General features: G+C 43.9%; 2 protein-coding genes across 4 annotated transcripts in view; one reads left to right on the top strand and one right to left on the bottom strand.

Annotated features, from left to right (window-relative positions):
* DHX57 (DExH-box helicase 57) overlaps nucleotides 1–4039 on the top strand; it is a 55944-nt gene extending 51905 nt beyond the window's left edge. For all 3 annotated transcript variants that reach the window (XM_049652257.1, XM_049652254.1, XM_049652255.1), the window contains exons 23-24: nucleotides 1343–1543; nucleotides 3376–4039. In XM_049652257.1, the coding sequence (XP_049508214.1) occupies nucleotides 1343–1543; nucleotides 3376–3519 (345 nt within the window). In that variant the 3' untranslated portion in view covers nucleotides 3520–4039. The remainder of the gene's footprint in view (nucleotides 1–1342; nucleotides 1544–3375) is intronic.
* A 5984-nt stretch (nucleotides 4040–10023) lies between these two features.
* On the bottom strand, nucleotides 10024–15037 carry GEMIN6 (gem nuclear organelle associated protein 6). Its single transcript, XM_049652269.1, has 3 exons — nucleotides 14952–15037; nucleotides 14250–14387; nucleotides 10024–10826 (listed from the first exon to the last, which is right to left on the bottom strand). The coding sequence occupies exons 1-3, from the start codon at nucleotides 15035–15037 to the stop codon at nucleotides 10451–10453; spliced, it is 600 nt and encodes a 199-aa protein (XP_049508226.1). The 3' UTR covers nucleotides 10024–10450.
* Between the last annotated feature and the right edge of the window lie 5630 nt (nucleotides 15038–20667).

The raw sequence follows: 20667 nt of genomic DNA on the forward strand, positions 1-20667 counted from the left end.
GGGGGAAGAGAGTTTGAAGTGTTCGGGCTGCTCGGCCCCCTGGAACTACTGAGTAACATGTCAGCAAAGCATGAAAAGTATCTCCGAGAGCCCAGAAGAATTGGAGGACCCGGAGGTCCTCTGGCTGTCAGCTGCATACGTACCTAGGGGCCAGAGGACTGAGTTAGGGCCACCCCTCTTCTGAGTTCATCATGACATTCATGCAGTGCATCCTTTGGTACCTACCAGTGTCTTCTCTTTTCCAGGCCCTGTTGTGGGCAGGTGAACTAGACAGACTGGGTCTCTGCCCTCGGGGAGCTTATGCTCTGCTGAGGAAGACAGGCAAGAAACAAGTCATCTCATCTTAGTAACAAATGCTATCAAGAGAAATAGAACAATAGAAATTGTGAGGCGCCTGGGTGGCTCAGTCGGTTAAGCAACCGACTTTGGCTCAGGTCATGATCTCACGGTTCGTGAGTTTGAGCCCCGCATCGGGCTCTGCTGACAGCTCAGAGCCTGGAGCCTGCTTCTGATTCTGTGTCTCCCTCTCTCTCTGCACCTCCCCTGCTCGTGCCCTGTCTCTCTCTGTCTCTCAAAACATAAATAAATGTTAAAAAAAGAATTAAAAAAAAAGAGAAATAGGACAGAGTAAGAGATTTTAAGAGTGATAGGGGAGGGGCCATTTTGCCCAGAGTGGTCAGGGAAGAACATTCCAGCAGGGGAAATCAGTGCAAGAGCAGCACGTGTTTTAAGACAAGCAGGCACAGGTCAGGTTGTGTGGGACCTTGTAGGCTATGGTACAGATTTGGGATTTTATTCTTGGGAAGTCACTGGAGGGTGTCGTTTTTGAAAGATCATGGTGGCTGCCGGGTGGGAAAGAAACCGTGAAGATGCGAAGCAGAAACCCAGCGAGCACTTAGAAAGCCCTGGCAGTGGGCTGTGCGAGTTGATGATGGTTTGAGCCGTACCGGTGGTGAGAATATGTCGTTTCATTATGTATTTTGAAAAGCGACAGGACTTAGTGACCATTTCGATGGAGTGAGGGGAAAGAGCAGTCGAAGGCTTCTCAGTCTGGGACGTGAACAGCCGAGGAGGGGTACATCATTTACTGAGCTGGAGGGGATGCTGCTGGAAAGGAGTGGGAAAATCAAGAATTCCTTTTGAACCTAAGTCTGAGATGCTCGTTAGACGTCCAGAGGGAGACGTCAAGAGGGCAGTCGCTGTACAAGTCCGGCCTCGGGGGGAAGGTTCGGGCCGGAGACAATCTGGGGAGCCCCAGATGGCCAGGCGGTGCTTACATCTGTGGAATGGGTGGGGTTCCCCTTCGGTTGCCGGTGTCCACATCTGAGGTTTTCTGTTCCAGGTCAGACACTTTGACAGCCCCTACCTGGTGTACCACGAAAAGATCAGAACCAGTCGGGTGTTCATCCGAGACTGCAGCATGGTGTCCGTGTACCCGCTGGTCTTGTTCGGGGGAGGCCAGGTGAGCGTGCAGCTTCAGAGAGGAGCGTTTGTCGTGTCCCTGGATGATGGCTGGATCCGTTTCGCGGCTGCCTCCCATCAGGTAAGGCCTGGCGGGCCTGTCTAGGAGGCACGGGCCCCGAGGGGCTTCGAGGAAAAGACGGGTTCCTGCAGGGAGCGAGGGAGGACGGCAGAGCTGGCAAAGAACGAATGAGGAGAGGGTAGCGGGCCACGGACGGAGGCCAGGCCCGGAGCCTCAGTGAGAGACCAGGAAGGCACTGGGAGGGGAGCCCAGGATGGGCTGGCGTGGGAGGCTCGGGACAGAAGCTGCAGGCGAGACGTTGGACCTTCCTAACTGTTCAACAGATAACACATGTTCTCCAAAGTCCCAAAATACACAGACGAGCAAAAATAAATAAAAATCACCCTGATTCCACCACTGCCATAAAAAAAAAAAGATAATGGATCTGAATTGTTTATTGTCAGGTCTCACGTGTTCACTACTGGAGTGTCTGCAGAGACACTGGAGGCAGAGTATACGCTTAGGAAATAAAAATTCATTTTGACATTTGCATCGGGTAGAGGTCTTAGACGGCAAGAAGCAGAAACACCAACTCAAACGTTAAAGAGAATTTATTGGCACATTGAACTGTAACATCTAAAGCAGCACAGTCCAATAAAAATACGTGAGCCACATGTGTAATTTCAATTTTTCTAGTAGCCACATTTGAAAAACACAAATAGGCACAGTTCATCTTAATTTTATGTAGCCTAACACATCTAAAAAGTTTTCATGTCATCGTGTCATCGTATAAGGGCGCACTGAGATACTCCTCTTCATGCGACATCTTCACAATCTGGAGTGTGCACACTCCCCGCACATCTCAGTTCAAAGTGGCCCTTAGATGAGCCACATGTGACGAGTGGCCGTCGTGTTGCCCAGTACAGTTTCCAGAAGGCCAGGCAGCTGGGTGACGAGAGGCTGGCTGACCTTGTGGGGGCAGGATGGCTGCGGCGGCCCCCGGCCTCATGTCTGTTGCAGCATAGTGTCCGGAAGGGGAGACCAGAAACCTCCTCTCTTAAACCAACTGTTGTGGCCAAACGAGTGTCATAAACTGTAAGGCCCGGGTCACCTGAGCCATTCACTCTGGCAAAGCCCACGGCACGAGCCCGTTTGAGTTCCGTCTGGGCGCAAACTGCACGGTGGCCAGACGACGGGGGAGGGGCAAAGCATGTCGGGAAGACCTCTCCAGTGCCTGCTCCAACAGCAGCACGAGCAAAATGCCATAAAGAATGTGGAGCTATTAGCCCCAGCAAAGCATAGAATGTATCCTAAAGCTAGAGACTTTTTCTCTTAGTATCTCCCATTTTTAATTTTCCATTTTCCTGCTTCTCCTCTTGGAACAAATTATAAAAGGTGACCAGGCTTTAATATGGAGAACACTACATAAAAGCCATCCTTTCAGATTTAATCTTTTCTTGAAAGGAGATGTGGACATTGAGTGAACATTCCTATAGCTGCATCAAGAAATTACAACTTTTTAAAAAATTTTTATTTTTGAGAGCAACAGAGACAGAGCCTGAGTGGGGGAGGGGCAGAGAGAGAGGGAGACATAGAATCGGAAGCAGGCTCCAGGCTTAGAGCTGCAGCTGTCAGCACAGAGCCCGACGCGGGGCTCGAACTCACGGACTATGAGATCATGACCTGAGCCGGAGTCAGACGCTTAACCGACTGAGCCACCCAGGCGCCTCCATCAAGAAATTTTAGAAGCGCTTTTAGAATAAATTGTGTTAGTTTCTCCTCCCCCCACCACGTGGAGGTAAAATTAATAGCAGCAATCTAGAATAATGATAATCATCACTGGGATGTTTCCTGTAATAACCTTTCCTCCCCCGTTGACCCAAGCGCTGCTTACGCTGCAACTTTCATCTTAGGTGGCCGAATTAGTAAAGGAACTTCGTTGTGAACTTGACCAGCTCCTCCAGGATAAGATAAAAAACCCGAGCACAGATCTGTGTACGTGTCCTCGAGGATCCCGCATCATCAGCATGATTGTGAAACTTGTCACCACACAATAAAGACCTGCCTCGGGAGAGCGCCTGCCCCGCCCCTTGTGCTCCCCTGGGAAATAACGGCAGCACCTCCACCTCCAGCCAAGCCCTGAGGCGCCGCGCACGAGGGAAGCCTCCCAGACCCCCAGACCGGCAGGGGGCGCTCCCAGCACAATTTGGAGTGTGGGTGTGAGGCGGTCGAAAAACCAGCTTTGCCTGTCTTTTTCTCTGGGACTGTCCTGGAATGAAGGAAATTCACCCAGTAACACAAAAGTGAATGTTTAATACAATTCTGTTTTATTCTATGTATTTTTTTTCTCCTGCTTTTTACTAGGGTGAGGGAGGAGCATGAGGAGAAATACTGAATGTTTTTTCTATCATAACGGCTCATCTGAAAGAAGTTAGAACGGAAAAAGGACAAAAAAAAAATCATGTGAGCAAGAAAAATTAAAATTTCATTTTAGGCTCTTGGCTACAAAGCAAACTTGACTTGTGAGGGATTTTTACTTTTACTCATTAAAGGTCAACCGAAAAAAACAAACTTAAAGAGCTCTTATCTGTTATTAGAATGCAAGCTGGTCTCACCCTTAACGTTCATATTCTCGAAAGCAGAACCGTCTAGGTGTCTTCGTGCTGTTTTAGGTTTTCCATTTAGGAATCTTGCTCTCTCTTAGGCACACACCCAGATCTCATGGCCACACTCCTCCTTACCCAAAGGGGAATTTTGATGGCATTCTCAGAGCAGAGTTGGCAACGGTCGATGTAGAAAAGTTTGCCATGCTAGTGTCAGATTTACAGCCATAAAAATATCTTCCACGAGACTGCTTATTTTCAGCCACCACTTAGGTGAATGGGGAGCCAGCATGTTGAAAAACCATGAGTACATTTACATTGCCTCTGGACATTTTTCAGCGTGGCCAGGAAGAATCCCGAAGGGCTGAGTACAAAAAAATATCCTTGTGTTTGTCTAGCGCTCAGGTAGAGTCACTACAGATTTCACACTAGAGATAGAATTCAAACGAATCAGCAAAACCACTGCAGTGAAGGGTGGTCACTTTTTAAGGTATTATTTCTGTTCAGTTTCCAGAAAACCTCCTGGACTGTCCAAAACGGTCATTACCAAGCATGTTTAAACTTTGGCGCACTTGAAGAGCTGAGATTCTAAGTAGTAGTTTTAAAAGGCATGAATTCACGTTATCACTTTAAATAAAAGACACGATGGGGCGCCTGGGTGGCGCAGTCGGTTAAGCGTCCGACTTCAGCCGGGTCACGATCTCGCGGTCCGTGAGTTCGAGCCCCGCGTCAGGCTCTGGGCTGATGGCTCGGAGCCTGGAGCCTGTTTCCGATTCTGTGTCTCCCTCTCTCTCTGCCCCTCCCCCGTTCATGCTCTTTCTCTCTCTGTCCCAAAAATAAATAAAAAACGTTGAAAAAAAATTTTTTTAAATAAATAAATAAAAGACACGCATATGCACAGCACCCACAGCATTCAGGCTCTGACTTGCCCTGGAAACAAGGCTCACATTACAGAACTGCTCAGGAGAAATGCAGGAGAAAACCGTCCTGACACATTTTTTTAAACCAGTATGGACTCTTGGTGCCGTAGCGGAGCTCATATTGGCTGCCCGAGATCGAGCCATCGGCCTGAGTGGACCCACAGCTCTCAACACAAGTCCGCAGCACAGCATACGACTGGCCAGCTGGCCGGGTGGTAGTTAACAACAAAACCATCCATTGAGAGTACTGAGCAATCGCTCCCCTCGGGGCAGTCATCGTGGGCTGGCCACCTGCAGCCAGGCACAAGTCGCACAAGTCATTTTACAGATGGGCCAGAAAGTGGAAAAGACTGGGAAGCCTTGACTGAAGGCACTGAATAAGAAAAATCCTTGGGGCACCTGGGTAGCTCAGACTGTTAAGTGCCAGACTTCGGCTAGGGTCATGATCTCACGATTCATGGGTTCAAGCCCCATGTCGGGCTCTGTGCTGACAGTTCAGAGCCTGGAGCCTGCTTCGGATTCTTTGTCTCCCTCTCTCTCTGCCCCTCCCCTGTTCACTCTCTCTCTCTCTCTCAAAAATAAATAGACATTAAAATAAATATTAAAAAAATAACATAAAATAGAAATCCTCACCTCCAGGACTAAACTTCTTAAGCCCCATCACTAACATGAGATCAATGAAATAGGATTACTTCTTTGCGATTGAAGATCAGAGTGCAGTGTAGCATTTCAAGGTGACACCAAATTTCTAAGCCCCAACAAGATGGTCAGCATTGGGGAGCCTGGGTGTCTAAAGCATCTGACTCTTGATCTCAGCTCAGGTCATGATCTTGCAGTTCGTGAGTTCAAGGCCCACGTGGGGCTCTGCGTTGACCATGTGGAGCCCCGTTGGGGTTCGCTCTCTGCCCCTCCCCTGCTTGCTCTCTCTCAAAATAAATAAACTGTAAAAAAAATTGTAAAAGATGATCAGCATTTAATGTTCATTTTCTGGAGAACTCTGTAAATGTTTCTCATTTGTTTTACTGGAACCTAGCTAGGAAATAATATCGATGCAGTACCTGCTACAAAATTAGTCTGCGACACTGTTGTAGTGCATGTCTGCGGGGACTTCTCAGGAAATGAGAATAGGTAACATTCTCACAGAGGTGGTCATAGGTTGACAAAGTGCCTTCTTCCTGCTTGAGCTCCATATCTGAATACTACCATTCAGACTCCCTGACGAGGAATGAATTTTGGTCTGTACCCTTCCATTTTGTCACTTGAGCAGTTTAAATAATATACCAGAGCACACAGACTGTGGGTCTGCAAGCATGTGGTTGGTCAGTGTTCTTTTTCATTTCCAGGCAATGGTTTGAATATGTCCCTGAGAGGGTATCATAAAATAAGACATTGTGAAAGTCACTCTGTAAAATATATAGTAAAGGTAAGCAAATTGGGACCAACGGTGTGGTTTTCAGGTGCGGCCCAGGCTGGCTTTTTGAGGACTGCATTCTGCTGCGTTGTCTCAGTTGCTGGGCCGAGAGCTGGTGAGCTCGGGCTTGACACTCCGAGGGTGTCTTGTGAGGGTCACCTCGTTGCCACATAAATGAGGATCCCGGGGACAGAATTCTGCTCCCACTGCCCTTGTGCTAGAACAAGCCTGGGCAGACGATGGCTCTTTCCTCCTACGTCACGCTAGAATTAAGCATAATTCCTAGGGCTTATTTTCTCCTAAATGCAGGGGGTAGAGTTTGCTTAAAATATTTAGCCGGTTAATAAATACAGGGTGAGCTATTGTTTTCAGAAGTTAGAACTTGGTCATGAAACTGTGTCAGTCAACATTTGAGGACTCACAGTACGGAGTGCCTCAGGTGGAAACAATACAGAGCCAGCTAACACAATTCATTGTCACAGCAATAGTTTCAGACTGTTCCAGAGTGATAGACTTATTCAATGCCTTTCAGCCTCACACATGTAAAGCTACGTAATGACTGTGTAAACCATTAACCACGATGAATCATTAACAGGAGAGACTTTTTCTTGCTAACTTCTAAGTTATCGCCCCCACAATGATAATATCAGAGATTGGTCTTAAATAGGATTTGTGGCCAATCACTAATCCTTAAAGTGCTTTCAAATCTTAAATGTTTTAATAATTTGTTTTGTCAAAGAGCAAAGAAAGAGTTCTGCTGGAGAATCACTCGTGCCCTACATGTGGACCAGCAGGAAGGAGTGGCATCCGTGTTTCATCAAGATACAGGACAGCAGCCCAAACACGAGCTTGTTCCCACAGACGGTTCAGCCTCTGCCCCTTCTTTGCCTAACGGGGACCATCCCGGAGTCTACTCCCCAGTCAGTTCTAGCCCAGCTAATTGAATAAATAAGCCAGGACGCGGTGCCCCAGTGAGACAGCTGTGAGGACGATGACTTCGAATCAACGTACGGGGGGTGCCTGGGTGGCTCAATCATTCAGCATCTGACGTCAGCTCAGGTCGCAATCTCACAGTTCGCGGGTTTGAGCCCCACATTGGGTGAGCTCAAGTCCTGCTTTGGGTAGACATGAGCTCGCTCTCTCTCTCTCTCCCCCTCCTGGGAATGATTCTCTCTCTCTCTCTCTCTCTCTGCCCCTTGCTTACATGTGCCTTCTCTCTTTCAAAAAAAAAAAAAAAAAATCAGTTTACTGGATTTTTCCTCCTGTATTTCAACATTTTAGGAAAGAAACAAATGGCAACAAAAGACAGTATAAGGGGTTTGTTTGAAAAGGCAACTTCCTATAAATACCAGCAATGAGTATCTGTTTAGGATGACGACCCTGACATGACAAATACAGTATTCCTAAATATGGTATAACAATGTATCTAATAAACATTTTCAACAGAAGCATTTCAAAGAGCGAAGGTTTTTTTTATTATTATTCCTTATGCAGAAAATGCAATTACTGCTACGTCCTCCAACCTAGGCTTTATTGAAAACGTCCTGAAGGAGTTAATTTTCCTTCCAAGTTGAACTTGTTTTATAAAGGGGACATTATCCATGGCTGATTTTCTTCTGCAATTAATTCAAAATGGGATAACGTAGCTAAAACGACTCATTTACTTCTCCAGAGTCCCCTTTCAATAAGTTTGCCTCATTCCATCCTTGGGTTTCAAATGTCTCCAAAGTATCTGCTAACCTTTCAAGGAAGACTCTGTTTGTCCATGGAGGTTGATTAACTATAATACAGGACCTTATCATGTACAAGGACCATAAGGAGGTTTCCTCACAGGAGAAAATGTAGATTTTGCTTGTTTTCAACGAGTGGTTCTCAACTGGAGGCAATTTTGCCCACCGGGGGACATTTGGCGGTATCTGGAGGCAGCACAACTGAGTGGGGATCGGGGTGTATTCCTGGCATCTAGTGGTCGGAAGCCAGAGATGCTGCTAAATACACTACAATGCACAGGAGCCCCCCCCACCCCCCAAACAAATTATCCAGTTCACGATGTCAGTAGTGCCAAGGTGGAGAAAACCTATTTAAACAAAATAGATAGGTAGCCACTTACAAAGTCTGGCTATTAGTTACTAGTCAGATACAAATTATGCCCACATCAACTCTGATCAACATGTACCGTGTGAATAAGAATTTATGAGTCCATCACGTTGTTACCAAAATACAGAGTACTTGAGGCGCCCGGGGGACTCAGATGGCTGAGCATCTGACTCTGGATTTTGGCTCAGGTCACGATCTCACAGTTCATGAGATCAAAGCCCCTCGTTGGGCTCTGTGCTGATAGCTGGGAGCCTGCTTGGGATTCTCTCTCCCTCTCTCTCTCTCTCTCTACCCCAACACCCCCCCCCAAAGTAAATAAATAAACTTAAAAAAAAAAAAAAAGGAAATACAATTTGCATGTGACACTAATACTAATGTTTTCCACTACAAAACTCAAGTTCTCACACTCAGGCCCGTATTACAATGTTTGAAATACACACACATATGCACACACACACTCGCACGTGCACGTGCACGCACGCACACACACACACACACACACACCCTTCCCTTATCTTTCCGTTATTTGAAGGGAGTCCAACCTAGCAGACTTTGGCCAATATGGTAAAACACAAATAGGGTTTTTAAAAAGGGGTAAAGGGGGGGCGCCTGGGTGGCTCAGTCGGTTGAGCGTCCAAGTTCAGCTCAGGTCACGATCTCACGGTCCGTGAGTTCAAGCCCCACGTTGGGCTCTGGACTGATGGCTCAGAGCCTGGAGCCTGCTTCCGATTCTGTCTCCCTCTCTCTCTGCCCCTCCCCCGTTCATGCTCTGTCACTCTCTGTCTCAAAAATAAATAAATGTTAAAAAAAAAAAAAAATTAAAAAAAAAAAAGGGGTAAAGGGGGATGGGAATATATAGCCCTATAGGTAGATGACTGTAAAATGTTGAAATCTAACATAAAGCTTACCTAGGAACTATGATTTCTAGGCTCAGTAACCCTTCTCCTATCGTTTGAACTGAAAAAACAAAGCAGGTGGTTTTAGGACTTAATTATTAGCAAGATTACCAGACTAAATGTCAAAGATGCATTATGCTCTTTAGAAGACAGATGTCTTTACAAATCAAGGGTCATGCTGTACACGGGCACCAAGGGACTATCCCATATGAGGAAGAAACTAATCCATTGATGATAGACCCAACACAAAACAATCCGTAATTATAGACGTTTTTGTTAATGCCGCCCTTCTGTCTCTGAAATTCACCTATGCACTTTCCCATTTAAACTCCAGCTGTCCCCATTATTTCTAGCCCACAAATCTTTATACCATCCTTTTCCACAGTAAGCATGGCTAAAATGGATTAATTGAAGCGTGCAATCTGATTAGTTAACAGGGAGGCTGACTGTCCTGTTTATAACTAATGTGTGCTACACGGCTAGTTTGAGACCCAAATTGGGGTTGCAGGAAATCCTCCCACACTTATGCTCACAATTTCAATATAACCAACTTATTTTAAGCAGGTGCTATGTGCCAGCCACCCTGGGAATTCAGGATACAAAGATAAACTGGGACACAGGAGAAACAAGACAATAGAGAAATAAAGTTTACTTGAATAAATTCAATCAAGAGCATAATTTACCCCTGCAAGAGCCTCTGAAGGTTTTTTTTTAAAAAAACAAACAAACAAACAAACAAACTAGACACCTGTATGTTGAAATTAAAAGGAAGGACACTGAGGTGTCTGGCCGGCTCAGTCAGAAGAGCATGCAACTCTTGGTCTCAGGGTCCTTGTGCTATTTTGTTGCACGTGAGACTATCCATGTGGTTTACCTATTTATTAGCACTCATAATCCACATCTTTGATTTGACCAAAACAACAGAGAATGAAAACTCACACACGACACACGTGTGCCTCTGAAGTCTTGTAATATGATGGACTTAACATCCAAACACTTCACGAAGGAAAAAATAAAAATGAAGTCTTATTTTAATCGGCTCATCCACAGTTCTTGGCTTCTCACTGGGGAGCTGCAAGATGTCCCTGAATAAGATCCTGAACACGGGACAGAATAATCTCATTAGAACTGCTGCAATTTTCGGGGCCATACGGGGGGTCTATCGTCAGCACCCCAGCCACACACAGAGTCCGTTGTGAATCTCCCTGTTCAGTGATGGGAATGTGGTTCTTCTCGAGCCATTTCTTGAGGCTGTTCTTCCTCTTCTCCAGGTCCTCAGGGCTGTATGCCTTGCAGTCTCCAGACATGAACAAATGTGCCAGCTTCTCTCTCACTCCATGGTCCCCTTCGTTCACAGTTTCAACAGTCTGCACGGCATGGCCCATAATTCCAGTCACAGATATGCTGCCATCTTCTAGGAAGTTCACGAGGACGATACTTTGGAGGAAAAGTAAGTTCACAGCAGATATGTAAAAGAAAAACCTAAAGTCTCATAAATCTATGGAAGAAGCAGTGGAATGAGAGGCATCACCAGCCCCGACAGGTAATGAAACTAGGGAATAAGAACTTCCCTGTTTAAAATTAATCCTCTCACCATCAAATGTTTGTACTTGGTCAATAAGTATTCACTGAGGGTCCTATACATCTAAACGTTTTTTTTTTTTAACGTTTATTTATTTTTGAGAGAGACACAGAGTGGGATCAGGGGAGGGGCAGAGAGAGAGGGAAACACAGAATACGAAGCAGGCTCCAGGCTCCGAGCTGTCAGCACAGAGCCCGACGTGGGGCTCAAACCACAAACTGCGAGATCATGACCTGAGCCAAAGTCGGATGCTTAACCGACTGAGCCACCCAGGCACCTCACATCTAAACTTTCTGTCTAGCCTAAATCATTGTGGAATGCAGTTAAAGCATTAAAGAGTTATAAAAGGCTTAAACGTATATTAGAAAAGAAGAAAGGGCACAGACTTAACTTTCAGAGTTCAAAAACAACTGAGTAACTCACCTTCAAAGTAGATCAAAGAAAATAACAAAACACAAAATTAATGAAATAGAAAATAAAAGAGTTAATAACAAGATCACCAAAGCCAAATGTTGGCTCTTTGAAAAAAACAAAAAGATAAAAAAAACAAAACCATGTAGGGGCACCTGGGTGGCTCAGTTGGTTGAGTGCCCTACTTCAGCTCGGGTCATCTCACAGTTCATGAGTTCAAGCCCTGCATAGGGCCCTATGCTGATAGATCAGAGCCTGGAGCCTGCTTCGGATTTTGTGTCTCCCTCTCTCTCTGCCCCTCCCCTGCTCATGCTCTGTCTCTCTCTCTCTCACAAATAAATAAAGTTTTTTATTTATTACATATAAAAAACTTTTTTAAGAAAAAATAAACATGTAAAATTCATAAAACTCAAGCAACATTAATTAGAATGGAGAAAAAAGGCAGCAAAGATTGGCAGTATAAAGTATTAGGAACAAATTTATGTCAATCGTTTTGAAAATTAAAACAGAAAACTTCCTGGGAAATATAAATTTCTACTACTGAGTCAAAGAAAGAGAGAATATAAATCATCTTATAATCATTAATAAAAACTGAGTAAATATTTAAGAATATTTTCCCATAAGAGGGGGAAAAAAGGCTTTTTACCAACAAATTATATACAATTTTTAAGGTTCAAACATTTCTTTTTTTTTTTTCCAAGATTTTAATTTTAAGTAATCTCCACACCCAACGTGGGGCTCAAACCCACAACCCCAATATCAAAAGTCGCATGCTCCACCAGCCAGGTGCTCCAAGGTTCAAACATTTATTTTTATCTTTTTTTGAAACATTTATTTATTACTGAGAGACAGAGAGAGAGAACGAGCATGGGAGGGGCAGAGAGAGGGGGAGACACAGAATCCAAAGCAGGCTCCAGGCTCCGAGCTGTCAGCACAGAGCCCGACACGGGGCTCGAACTCACCAACCGCAAGATCATGACCTGAGCCGAAGCCAGATGCTTAACTGACTGAGCCAGCCAGCTCCAAACATTTCTAATCTAACCAAACTCTTCTAGAGACTACAAAAGGTGGACTGTGCCTTAGCTCATTAAATGAGGCCAATACCAAAAGCAGAGATAATTAAAAAAATAAAACTACAAGCTAATTTCACTCATGAATACAAATGCAAAAATCCTAACTAAATAAAATACATGATATGATGCAATGTGATGTGAAGGGGATTTCACTTCTGTGGTACTCTTCCCAAAGCCTATAACCCCAGGCTATTTATGAGAAAGCATCACACAAACCCAAATTGAGAGACCTTCTACAAAATACCTCATCAGTACTCTTCAAAAGTGTCAAGGTCATGAAAAACAAGGAAAGACTGAAAGGCTGTCACAGATCAGAGACTAAGGACATATGATGATTAAATGTAATGTGGGATCCTAGATTGGATCCTGGAACAGAAAAAAGGCAAACAATTAGTAGAAAAACTGTTGAAATCCAAATGACAGGTCTTTAGTTAATGTAAATTTTTAGTTTTGAGGAATGTACCACAGTTAGGTTAAGATGCCAATATCAGGGGAAGCTGGGTAGATGGGTCCTGTCTGTACTTTCTTTTCTATAAATCTAAAATCATTCCAAAGTTTAAAAAGTGTGTGTGTATCACCACCTTTAAAGTAGTCTTGCAAGAAACAAATCTGATCCTAATCAAACCTCTGGATATGAATCCCAGTTTATAGAAATACAGAGGATGAAATAAACTATACCGTGAGAATGCAATAAGCTAAACTCAGAATGTGTTCAACTCTGTAAGACAAATGATTCCATTTCTTCAACAAATAAATGACATGGAAAACTAAAAAGATGGGGTGCCTGGGAGGCACAATTGGTTGTGTCTAATTCTCAATTTCGGCTCAGGTGTTGATCCCAGGGTCCCGAGTCAGGCTCCACGCTTAGCATGGATACTGCTTAAGATTCTCCCTCCCTTCACCCCTCTTCCCCATTCACTTGCTCTCCCTCTCTCCAAAATAATAGGGGGGAAAAAAAGAAAACTAAATAGAGAAAGTGCACAGTCACAGATCAAGATACTTGAGAGATGTTATCAACCAAATTGATAAACCAATATAAAAAGATACTTTTGAGACAACCAGGCAAATCTCAACATGACTGTTAATAAAGTTATTATTACTTTTATTGGGTATTATAATGTTATTGTGTTTATTAAAGAGTTTATCTGCTAAATAAGATACATTGATGTATTTATGAATAAAATGATAATGGTATTGTGGTTACATTTATTAGAGTTCTTATCTATTAAAAGTTACATTGAGGCATTTATGTACAAAATTAAATGAGCTGTGCTTAAAGATATTTAGAAGGGAAAGGTAAAGCTAGTTGTCTGTTATCCTATTCTCTCTACATTTATGTATGTTTGAGATTTTCTAATAAAAACGTAGGAACAAAAAAGTGTCTCACTTCTACAAACCTGGCTGGTGCCAGGGTAATCCATAGTTTGAACAGCACTTAGATTCAAAGGCTATACAATTCTTTTTTTTTTTTTTTTTAATTTTTTAAATGTTTTTTCTTGATAGAGAGTGAGCGGGGTAGAGGCAGAGAGAGAGAGACAGAATCTGAAGCAGGCTCCAGGCTCTGAGCTGTCAGCAGAGACTGATGCGGGGCTTGAACTCATGAACCGTGAGATCATGACCTGAGCTGAAGTCAGAGGCTTAACTGAGCCACCCAGGCGCCCCTAAAGACAGTACAATTCTTACACGCAAATTCTTACATGGCTTTCATTTATCTACTTCCTTAGTTTGGATATAACATATAGGCAGCACAAAGGGGTGTCATTATGATTTCTGGGAAGCAGGACCCATACTCACTTGGCAGAAACCGGGTCTGTGGTTAAAACCCATCCTTTATAATCCTTCTCACTGGCTGTCACTTTGACTTCTTTGTACGTGTAATCTTGCCATTCTAAGGGGCCTTTCTTCATCCATTCATTCATGGCTGCCAGCTGACTAGATCAAAAACCACCACCAGTCCGGGTTAATATATATGTTCCACTCAAGCAAATGCCCCAATCCCTATGCTAGGCAGAGAGAACATCTTGTGATTTGCCTCAAGTTCCATATCAGGAAATAGCTGATATTCACGATTCAATATGAAAGCTAGGAGATCCCGAGTTGCCATGGGGCTAACTCATCCGGCTTACTTCTATATTCGACTACCCAGTACCACTCCAGATGGCCTTCGCCCTGGCTTTGAACTCCGGTCGGCAGATGCTCACACCCTTTAACTCTGTCTGCTCTCCACACCACTTTTAGCCAAACCTGAAAAACAAAACTCCTTTGATATCCACCCACTCGCTCTCTCTGGCTGTTTCTCCGCTGGATCCCGACAGGGAGAGGCCTCGGATTTGTGACCATTTCCTCTTTTTTGTTTGGAAGATGCACGAACCAGGGGGCAGCAGCGAAGGCTCTAGAGCGCAGACTCCCTGACCTAGCTTGCAGCTGCACGATACTTAGAGCAGCACTCAAACCTGGTGGTGTTTAACGTTTAATCCCGACAAACGAGAAATATACCAGTTACAGCTCCTGACAGCAAAAGGCACGCAGCGACCACGCGGTAAGGAAGGAGTCTCCTCGGCGGCGCCGTCTAAACCCAGCATGCTTTGCGCCACTTCCTTCCCCCAGAAGTCTCTGTTTTGTAGTCCTTGACCTTGGTCCCACCTAGAGGTCTGAGGGAGTCGGCGGGCGAGGGGGGATAAAAGCCGGGCGCGGGATGCGGGCGGGACTTGAGATTTTTGTATAATAAGAAAGTAAGGCTCCTTGTTCGCTAGAGCCACCCCTCTTCACTGCCACGATGGACATTTCAACCTTTTGTTTTTAAAGAGGAAAAGTCTCGTGCCCGGTTCTCATTGAGAGTAGACATGGAAATGCACCCTTGCCGTGGAATCGAAGCACAAGAACCCTCTAGGTAAATCCTAAAGCTTTAGAAGTGTGAGGTGAAAGTGCCTTGGAGAAGAGCGATAGAGCCAAGAGATTTGTTTGTTCCGCTGGTGTGAGGCAGTTAATACCTCTGCTCCTTCGGGATGTGCCCTTGCTATAGTCCCGCAGGAGTTGCAGAAGCCAGAAAGAATAAAGCACAGGATCGGGATGAATTCCACCTAGCAGATCTCTCAGTGGGAAAGCCCCAGCCTCTCCTCCAACCCCCGCCCCCCTCCCCAGTAGAAAAGCGGAAAAGACTCGCTTCTGCCGCAGATTTATGTTCAGGGACTTAGGTGGCTCCTGGCATAGTCCGGAATTTTTTTCATAACTGTGATCCTGAAAAATGGTACAAGGTGTTAAACATTGAGTTTCTGCAAATGGGAACACCAAGGGAGATTTACAGAAACTGAATTAGAGGCCTATCAAACCACGATGTAGAAAACATTGAAAATCAGCTTGGGGCATCTGGGTGGCACAGTCTATTAAGCCTCGGATTTAGGCTCAGCTCATGACCTCCCTGCTAGTGATCTCCGGGCTCCTGAGTTGGAGCCCCACACTGGGCTCTCTGATGTCTGCACGGAGGCTGCCTCACATCCTCTTTCCTCAGCTCTCTCTGCCCCTCCCCTGCTCCACCTCTCTCTCAAAAAATAAACTTAAAAAAAAAAATTAGTCAGCTTTTCCCTTACAGTCTGGGATTTGAGTTCACATAATCCTTAAAGTATATTGTTTCTTATTGCCATCGTTTCAAATAATCCTTTGGCAACTTTGAGTCGTTGAATGATTGGCTGATTATATTAATGTGGCTTTAGTAGATTAAATTAGATTATGCCAGTTAAAGTCCTCTATAAATCTACAAAGAGCTAATTTAATACCAGTTGTTACAATGTGAAATGAAACGTTTGACCTCATAAAAATTCAGTCCAAAAGAGCTTGAACCAACTGTGACAACTGATCATTTGTATTTGAAGCCTTCTAACTGTCCTGCAGAATGAAAGACTTTGGAAGCTAGCTTCAAGCTTAAATTATTCCTTTTAAATTGATGTGACTGGGGCAGTTTCCTTCCCTTCTCTCCCCTCTCCCTTTAGTCCTCTGGATAAACTAAAGAATCATTCACAGCATCTGCTTATTGGAATCGCTGATTTATAACAGACTGAGCCTGCCCACTTCTAATGGAGGTTTACAGAGAGACCCTGTCTGTAGTCCACCCTCAACAAGTTCACATGTGCCATTTCCTTTTCCCCATCAACCCCTACTCTTGGTCTCCCTGGTGCCTCCCTCCTACCAGTTGATGTCCCTTCTCTCACATTCTCTACTTTTCTCCCTCTTCCCCTTCTCTTCTTCTGTCTTCTTCCTAGTATCTGCTTCCCCCTCAAACCTACACACATACACACACTCTCAACCCTTTCCTCTGCCAAGTTCAAAATTGCGTGTTCTAGATTTTGGAGTACATTTTTAAAGTAATCTCTAAACCCAACGTGGGGTTCAAACTCATGACCCCAAGATTAAGAGTTGCATGCTCTGGGGTGCCTGGGTGGCTCAGTTGGTTAAGCATTCAACTCTTGATTGACCTGAGCTAAAGATGTTGACTACTGAGCTCCTAAAAATTATTGCAGTGGTCCAGACAGGACACAAGCTGATAGCAGTGGAAATGAAAAAGAGGGAAAAAAGGAGTAGATTCAACGAATGCTTCAAGGGAAAAATCAACTGGATTGGTGATTGATTGGAGTGGGGCAAGGGCATGTTGAGAACTTTGATCTGTTAACAGATCTTCTCTCTGTTCTTTCCTTCATTCAATAATAACCCCTCCTTCCTCTTTGTTTTTTCAAGATCTCAGGCCTCCACATAGTTATTATATTTACTAAACTAGATAAGAAATTTCTTCACAGAATAAAAAATGCTTCAATAACACTTTATTTGTTTTTATGGCACAGGAAGGCAACAGTGAGGTCTCTCCTCCAAGCTCTTATAAACTAACCCTAAATGTTAAATAAAATGGATGTGATTCGATCTGTGATTCGTTTGTACAAAGAGACCATCTATTATCTGGATAACCAGAGAATGTGGGGATGACCGAAATTCCAAACTGAGTGACCTGGTTGTATTCTCTGGAAGCCGGACTGGAATGGGATTTTATGTTAGTAAATGGAAACTTAATTATATTAGACCCTACTGGGACAGTCAATACCCCAGGGTTGGTAGCAGAAGGCACAAAAGAAGAAAGTCAGTAAGTAGAAGATTGGGAGGTATTTCTCAAAGACCCTGAATCTGCAAGCAGGGACTTTCCAGAGGAATATACCTATTGTGGGGAACTGATATACTTCATCAGGTCTCAGCTTGGCCCGGAATAGATTTTCCTAAAACTATCTGCCTTCTTGTTCTGATTTGATGCTCCCCATGCCTCGTGACTCCCCCATGCTGGTTTTCTAGACACAGTGTTGATCAGGAGAGGTGATTCTTGAGAGGGAAATGAGCACTTTCTAATCAATAGAAAGGAATAGACCAGAAATCACAAACTAGGGGGCATATCAGGACATGCAGATAGTTTAATATCTGCACAGTTTAAATTAAAAAAAAATTTTTTTTTTTAATTTGGAAGTTTTTATATAGGTTTCCTCTCTCTTCCTCACTAGTTTCGACCACTTTTATTGCTTTTGTTTGGCTGCTCTATATTGTTTACATCAGCTGCCTGATCCCACAGGAAATTGAATTTGCAACTCTGGAATAGTCCCTACTATAAATAAATAAATTAGCAGAGTAAATTATACCTTAATCTCTTGTGGTAAGAACCAGCCTTGGATGTGTCTAGTCAACTCTTGGGCCACTTAAGCGCCAGAAAGCTTTACCAAGGAAATGCCAATTCCAAGATTTCCTGTTGGATTTCCATAGTCTTTTTTAGGTGATTCCTTGGTCTTGTTGACTTGCCTCCTTCTCATCTGTGCCCTTTTCATACCATTTTTGTAGCTTATTGTTATTTACACATGTGTTGTGGCAGTTACTGTAGTTTGCTTCATTTAATAGTCCTTTCCCACAACCTCCTAATGAGGCTTGAAAGCCGAAACTCAGGGTCACTGGGTGGCTCAGTCGGTTAAGTGCCCGACTTCAGCTCAGGTGCTGATCTCATAGTTCGTGGGTTTGAGCTCTGCATTGGGCTCTGTGCTGACACCTCAGAGCCTGGAGGCTGCTTCGGATTCTGTGTCTCCCTCTCTCTCTGTGCCCCTCCCCAGCTTATGCTCTGTCTCTCTGTCTCTCTCTCTCAAAAATGAATAAAAACATTTTAGAAAATTAAACAAAAAAAGAAGAAAGCTAAAACTCAATCTGCAGCTTCCCTTGCAGATAGATGGCTATATGAATACTTCTGGCCAGTGAGATATACATGGAAATCCCCCAGAAGGCTGTCCCTTCTGAAATAAAAAGGCAAAGCCTCCTAAGGAGAAAGCCTTGGGCAATCATAAAGAATGAAATCTTGCCCTTTGCACAACATGGATGGAACTAGAGTGTATTATGCTAAGTGAAATTCGTTAAGGAAAGACAAATATCATGATTTCACTCATATGTGAAATTTAAGATACAAAACAGATGAACATAAGGGAAGGGAAGCAAAAATAATATAAAAACAGGGAGGGGGACAAAACATAAAAGACTCTTAAATATAGAGAACAAACTGAGGGTTGCTGGTGCGGTTGGTGCGGGGATGGGCTAAATGGGCAAGGGGCATTAAGGAGGACACTTGTTGGGATGAGCGCTGGGTGTTATACATAGGGGATGAATCACTGGAATCTACTCTTGAAACCATTATTGCACTATATTCTAACTAACTTGGATGTAAATTAAAAGAATAAATATACTTTTTAAAAACAATGGTGGGCCACAGCTGACAGAGAACACTTCTCTGTCACTGTAATTTGCGTGAGCCCTACATTATACATAGAAAACAATTCTGATACTGAGACTCAAAGCTTTATTAGAAAATAAAGATCTTCAGGGGCACCTGGGTGGCTCAGTTGGTCAAACATCCGACTTCAGCTCAGGTCATGATTTCATGGTTCATGGGTTCGAGCCCCCCATCAGGCTCTGTGCTGACAGCTCGGAGCCTGGAGCCTGCTTTGAATTCTGTGTCTCCCTCTCTCTCTGCCCCTCCCCCGCTTGTGCTCTGTGTCTCTCTCTCTCAAAAATCAACATTAAAAATAATAATAATAAAGATCTTCAGCAACATGGGTATTTCTCTGGGAAAACAAATAAATAATTTATTTAAATGTGTTTTAGGGGCACCTGGGTGGCTCAGTCAGTTGAGCATCTGACTCTTAATCACGGCTCAGGTCATGATCTCAGGGTTCATGGGTTCAAGCCCTGCATCAGGCTCTGCGCTGACGTCATGGAGCCTGTTTAGGATTCTATGTCTGTCTTTCTCTGCCCCTCCCCGCTCTCTTTCTCACTCTCTCTCTCTCAAAATAAATAAATAAAATTTAAAAAAAAAAAAAAGGAGGAGAAAGCTTTGGGATGCCTGGGTGTGTCAGTCAGTTAAATGTCCAACTTCAGCTCATATCATGATCTCATGGTTTGTGAGTTTGAGCCCCACATCAGGCTCTGTGTGGACAGCTCAGAGCCTGGAGCCTGCTTTGGATTCTGTGTCTCCCTCTCTCTCTGACCCTCACCCATTCTCACTCTGTGTCTCTCTCTGTCTCTCTCAAAAATAAACATTAAAAAAAATAGTAGACTTTCAATATGTATTTATTTAACCAATTAATAAGTTTGCTATTCCTTGGCAGAAGTTGGGACAAATCACAAGACCATTATTTAGGTGGAGAGTTACTTATTTCATAAGTGACCAAGAACAGAAAAAGCAAATTAACAGGTCAAATTTTAGATTGGCAAAGCAGATAACAAAGGGACCTTTGCTGTTTCTAAGAAAGTAACTTAAATCCTCTGCACTGAGGAACAGTGTATCATTATTCCTACTACTGGTGGTAGTAGTAATAATAAACGTGTATTAACTCAATCTTAATGAACACAGAAAAAACATGAAATAGGAACTATTATCCTTGCAAAGGACACTGAGGCACAGAGGCCCAAGACCATGTGGCTAGCTAGTGACAGAGCAAGGATACAAATCCAGGCAATCAGATCAAAGCCTGCCCTCTTAACCACTATACCATACTAACTAAACAATGGGGGATAATTTAAGCACAGTTGTACATCGAAATTTTTTTTTAATTTTTTTTTTACATTTATTTATTTTTGAGAGACAGAGAGAGACAGCGTGAGCAGGGGAGGGGCAGAGAGAGAGGGAGACACAGAATCCGAAGCAGGCTCC

Source organism: Panthera uncia (assembly GCF_023721935.1).
Source record: "Panthera uncia isolate 11264 chromosome A3 unlocalized genomic scaffold, Puncia_PCG_1.0 HiC_scaffold_12, whole genome shotgun sequence".
Classification (NCBI taxonomy): domain Eukaryota; kingdom Metazoa; phylum Chordata; class Mammalia; order Carnivora; family Felidae; genus Panthera; species Panthera uncia.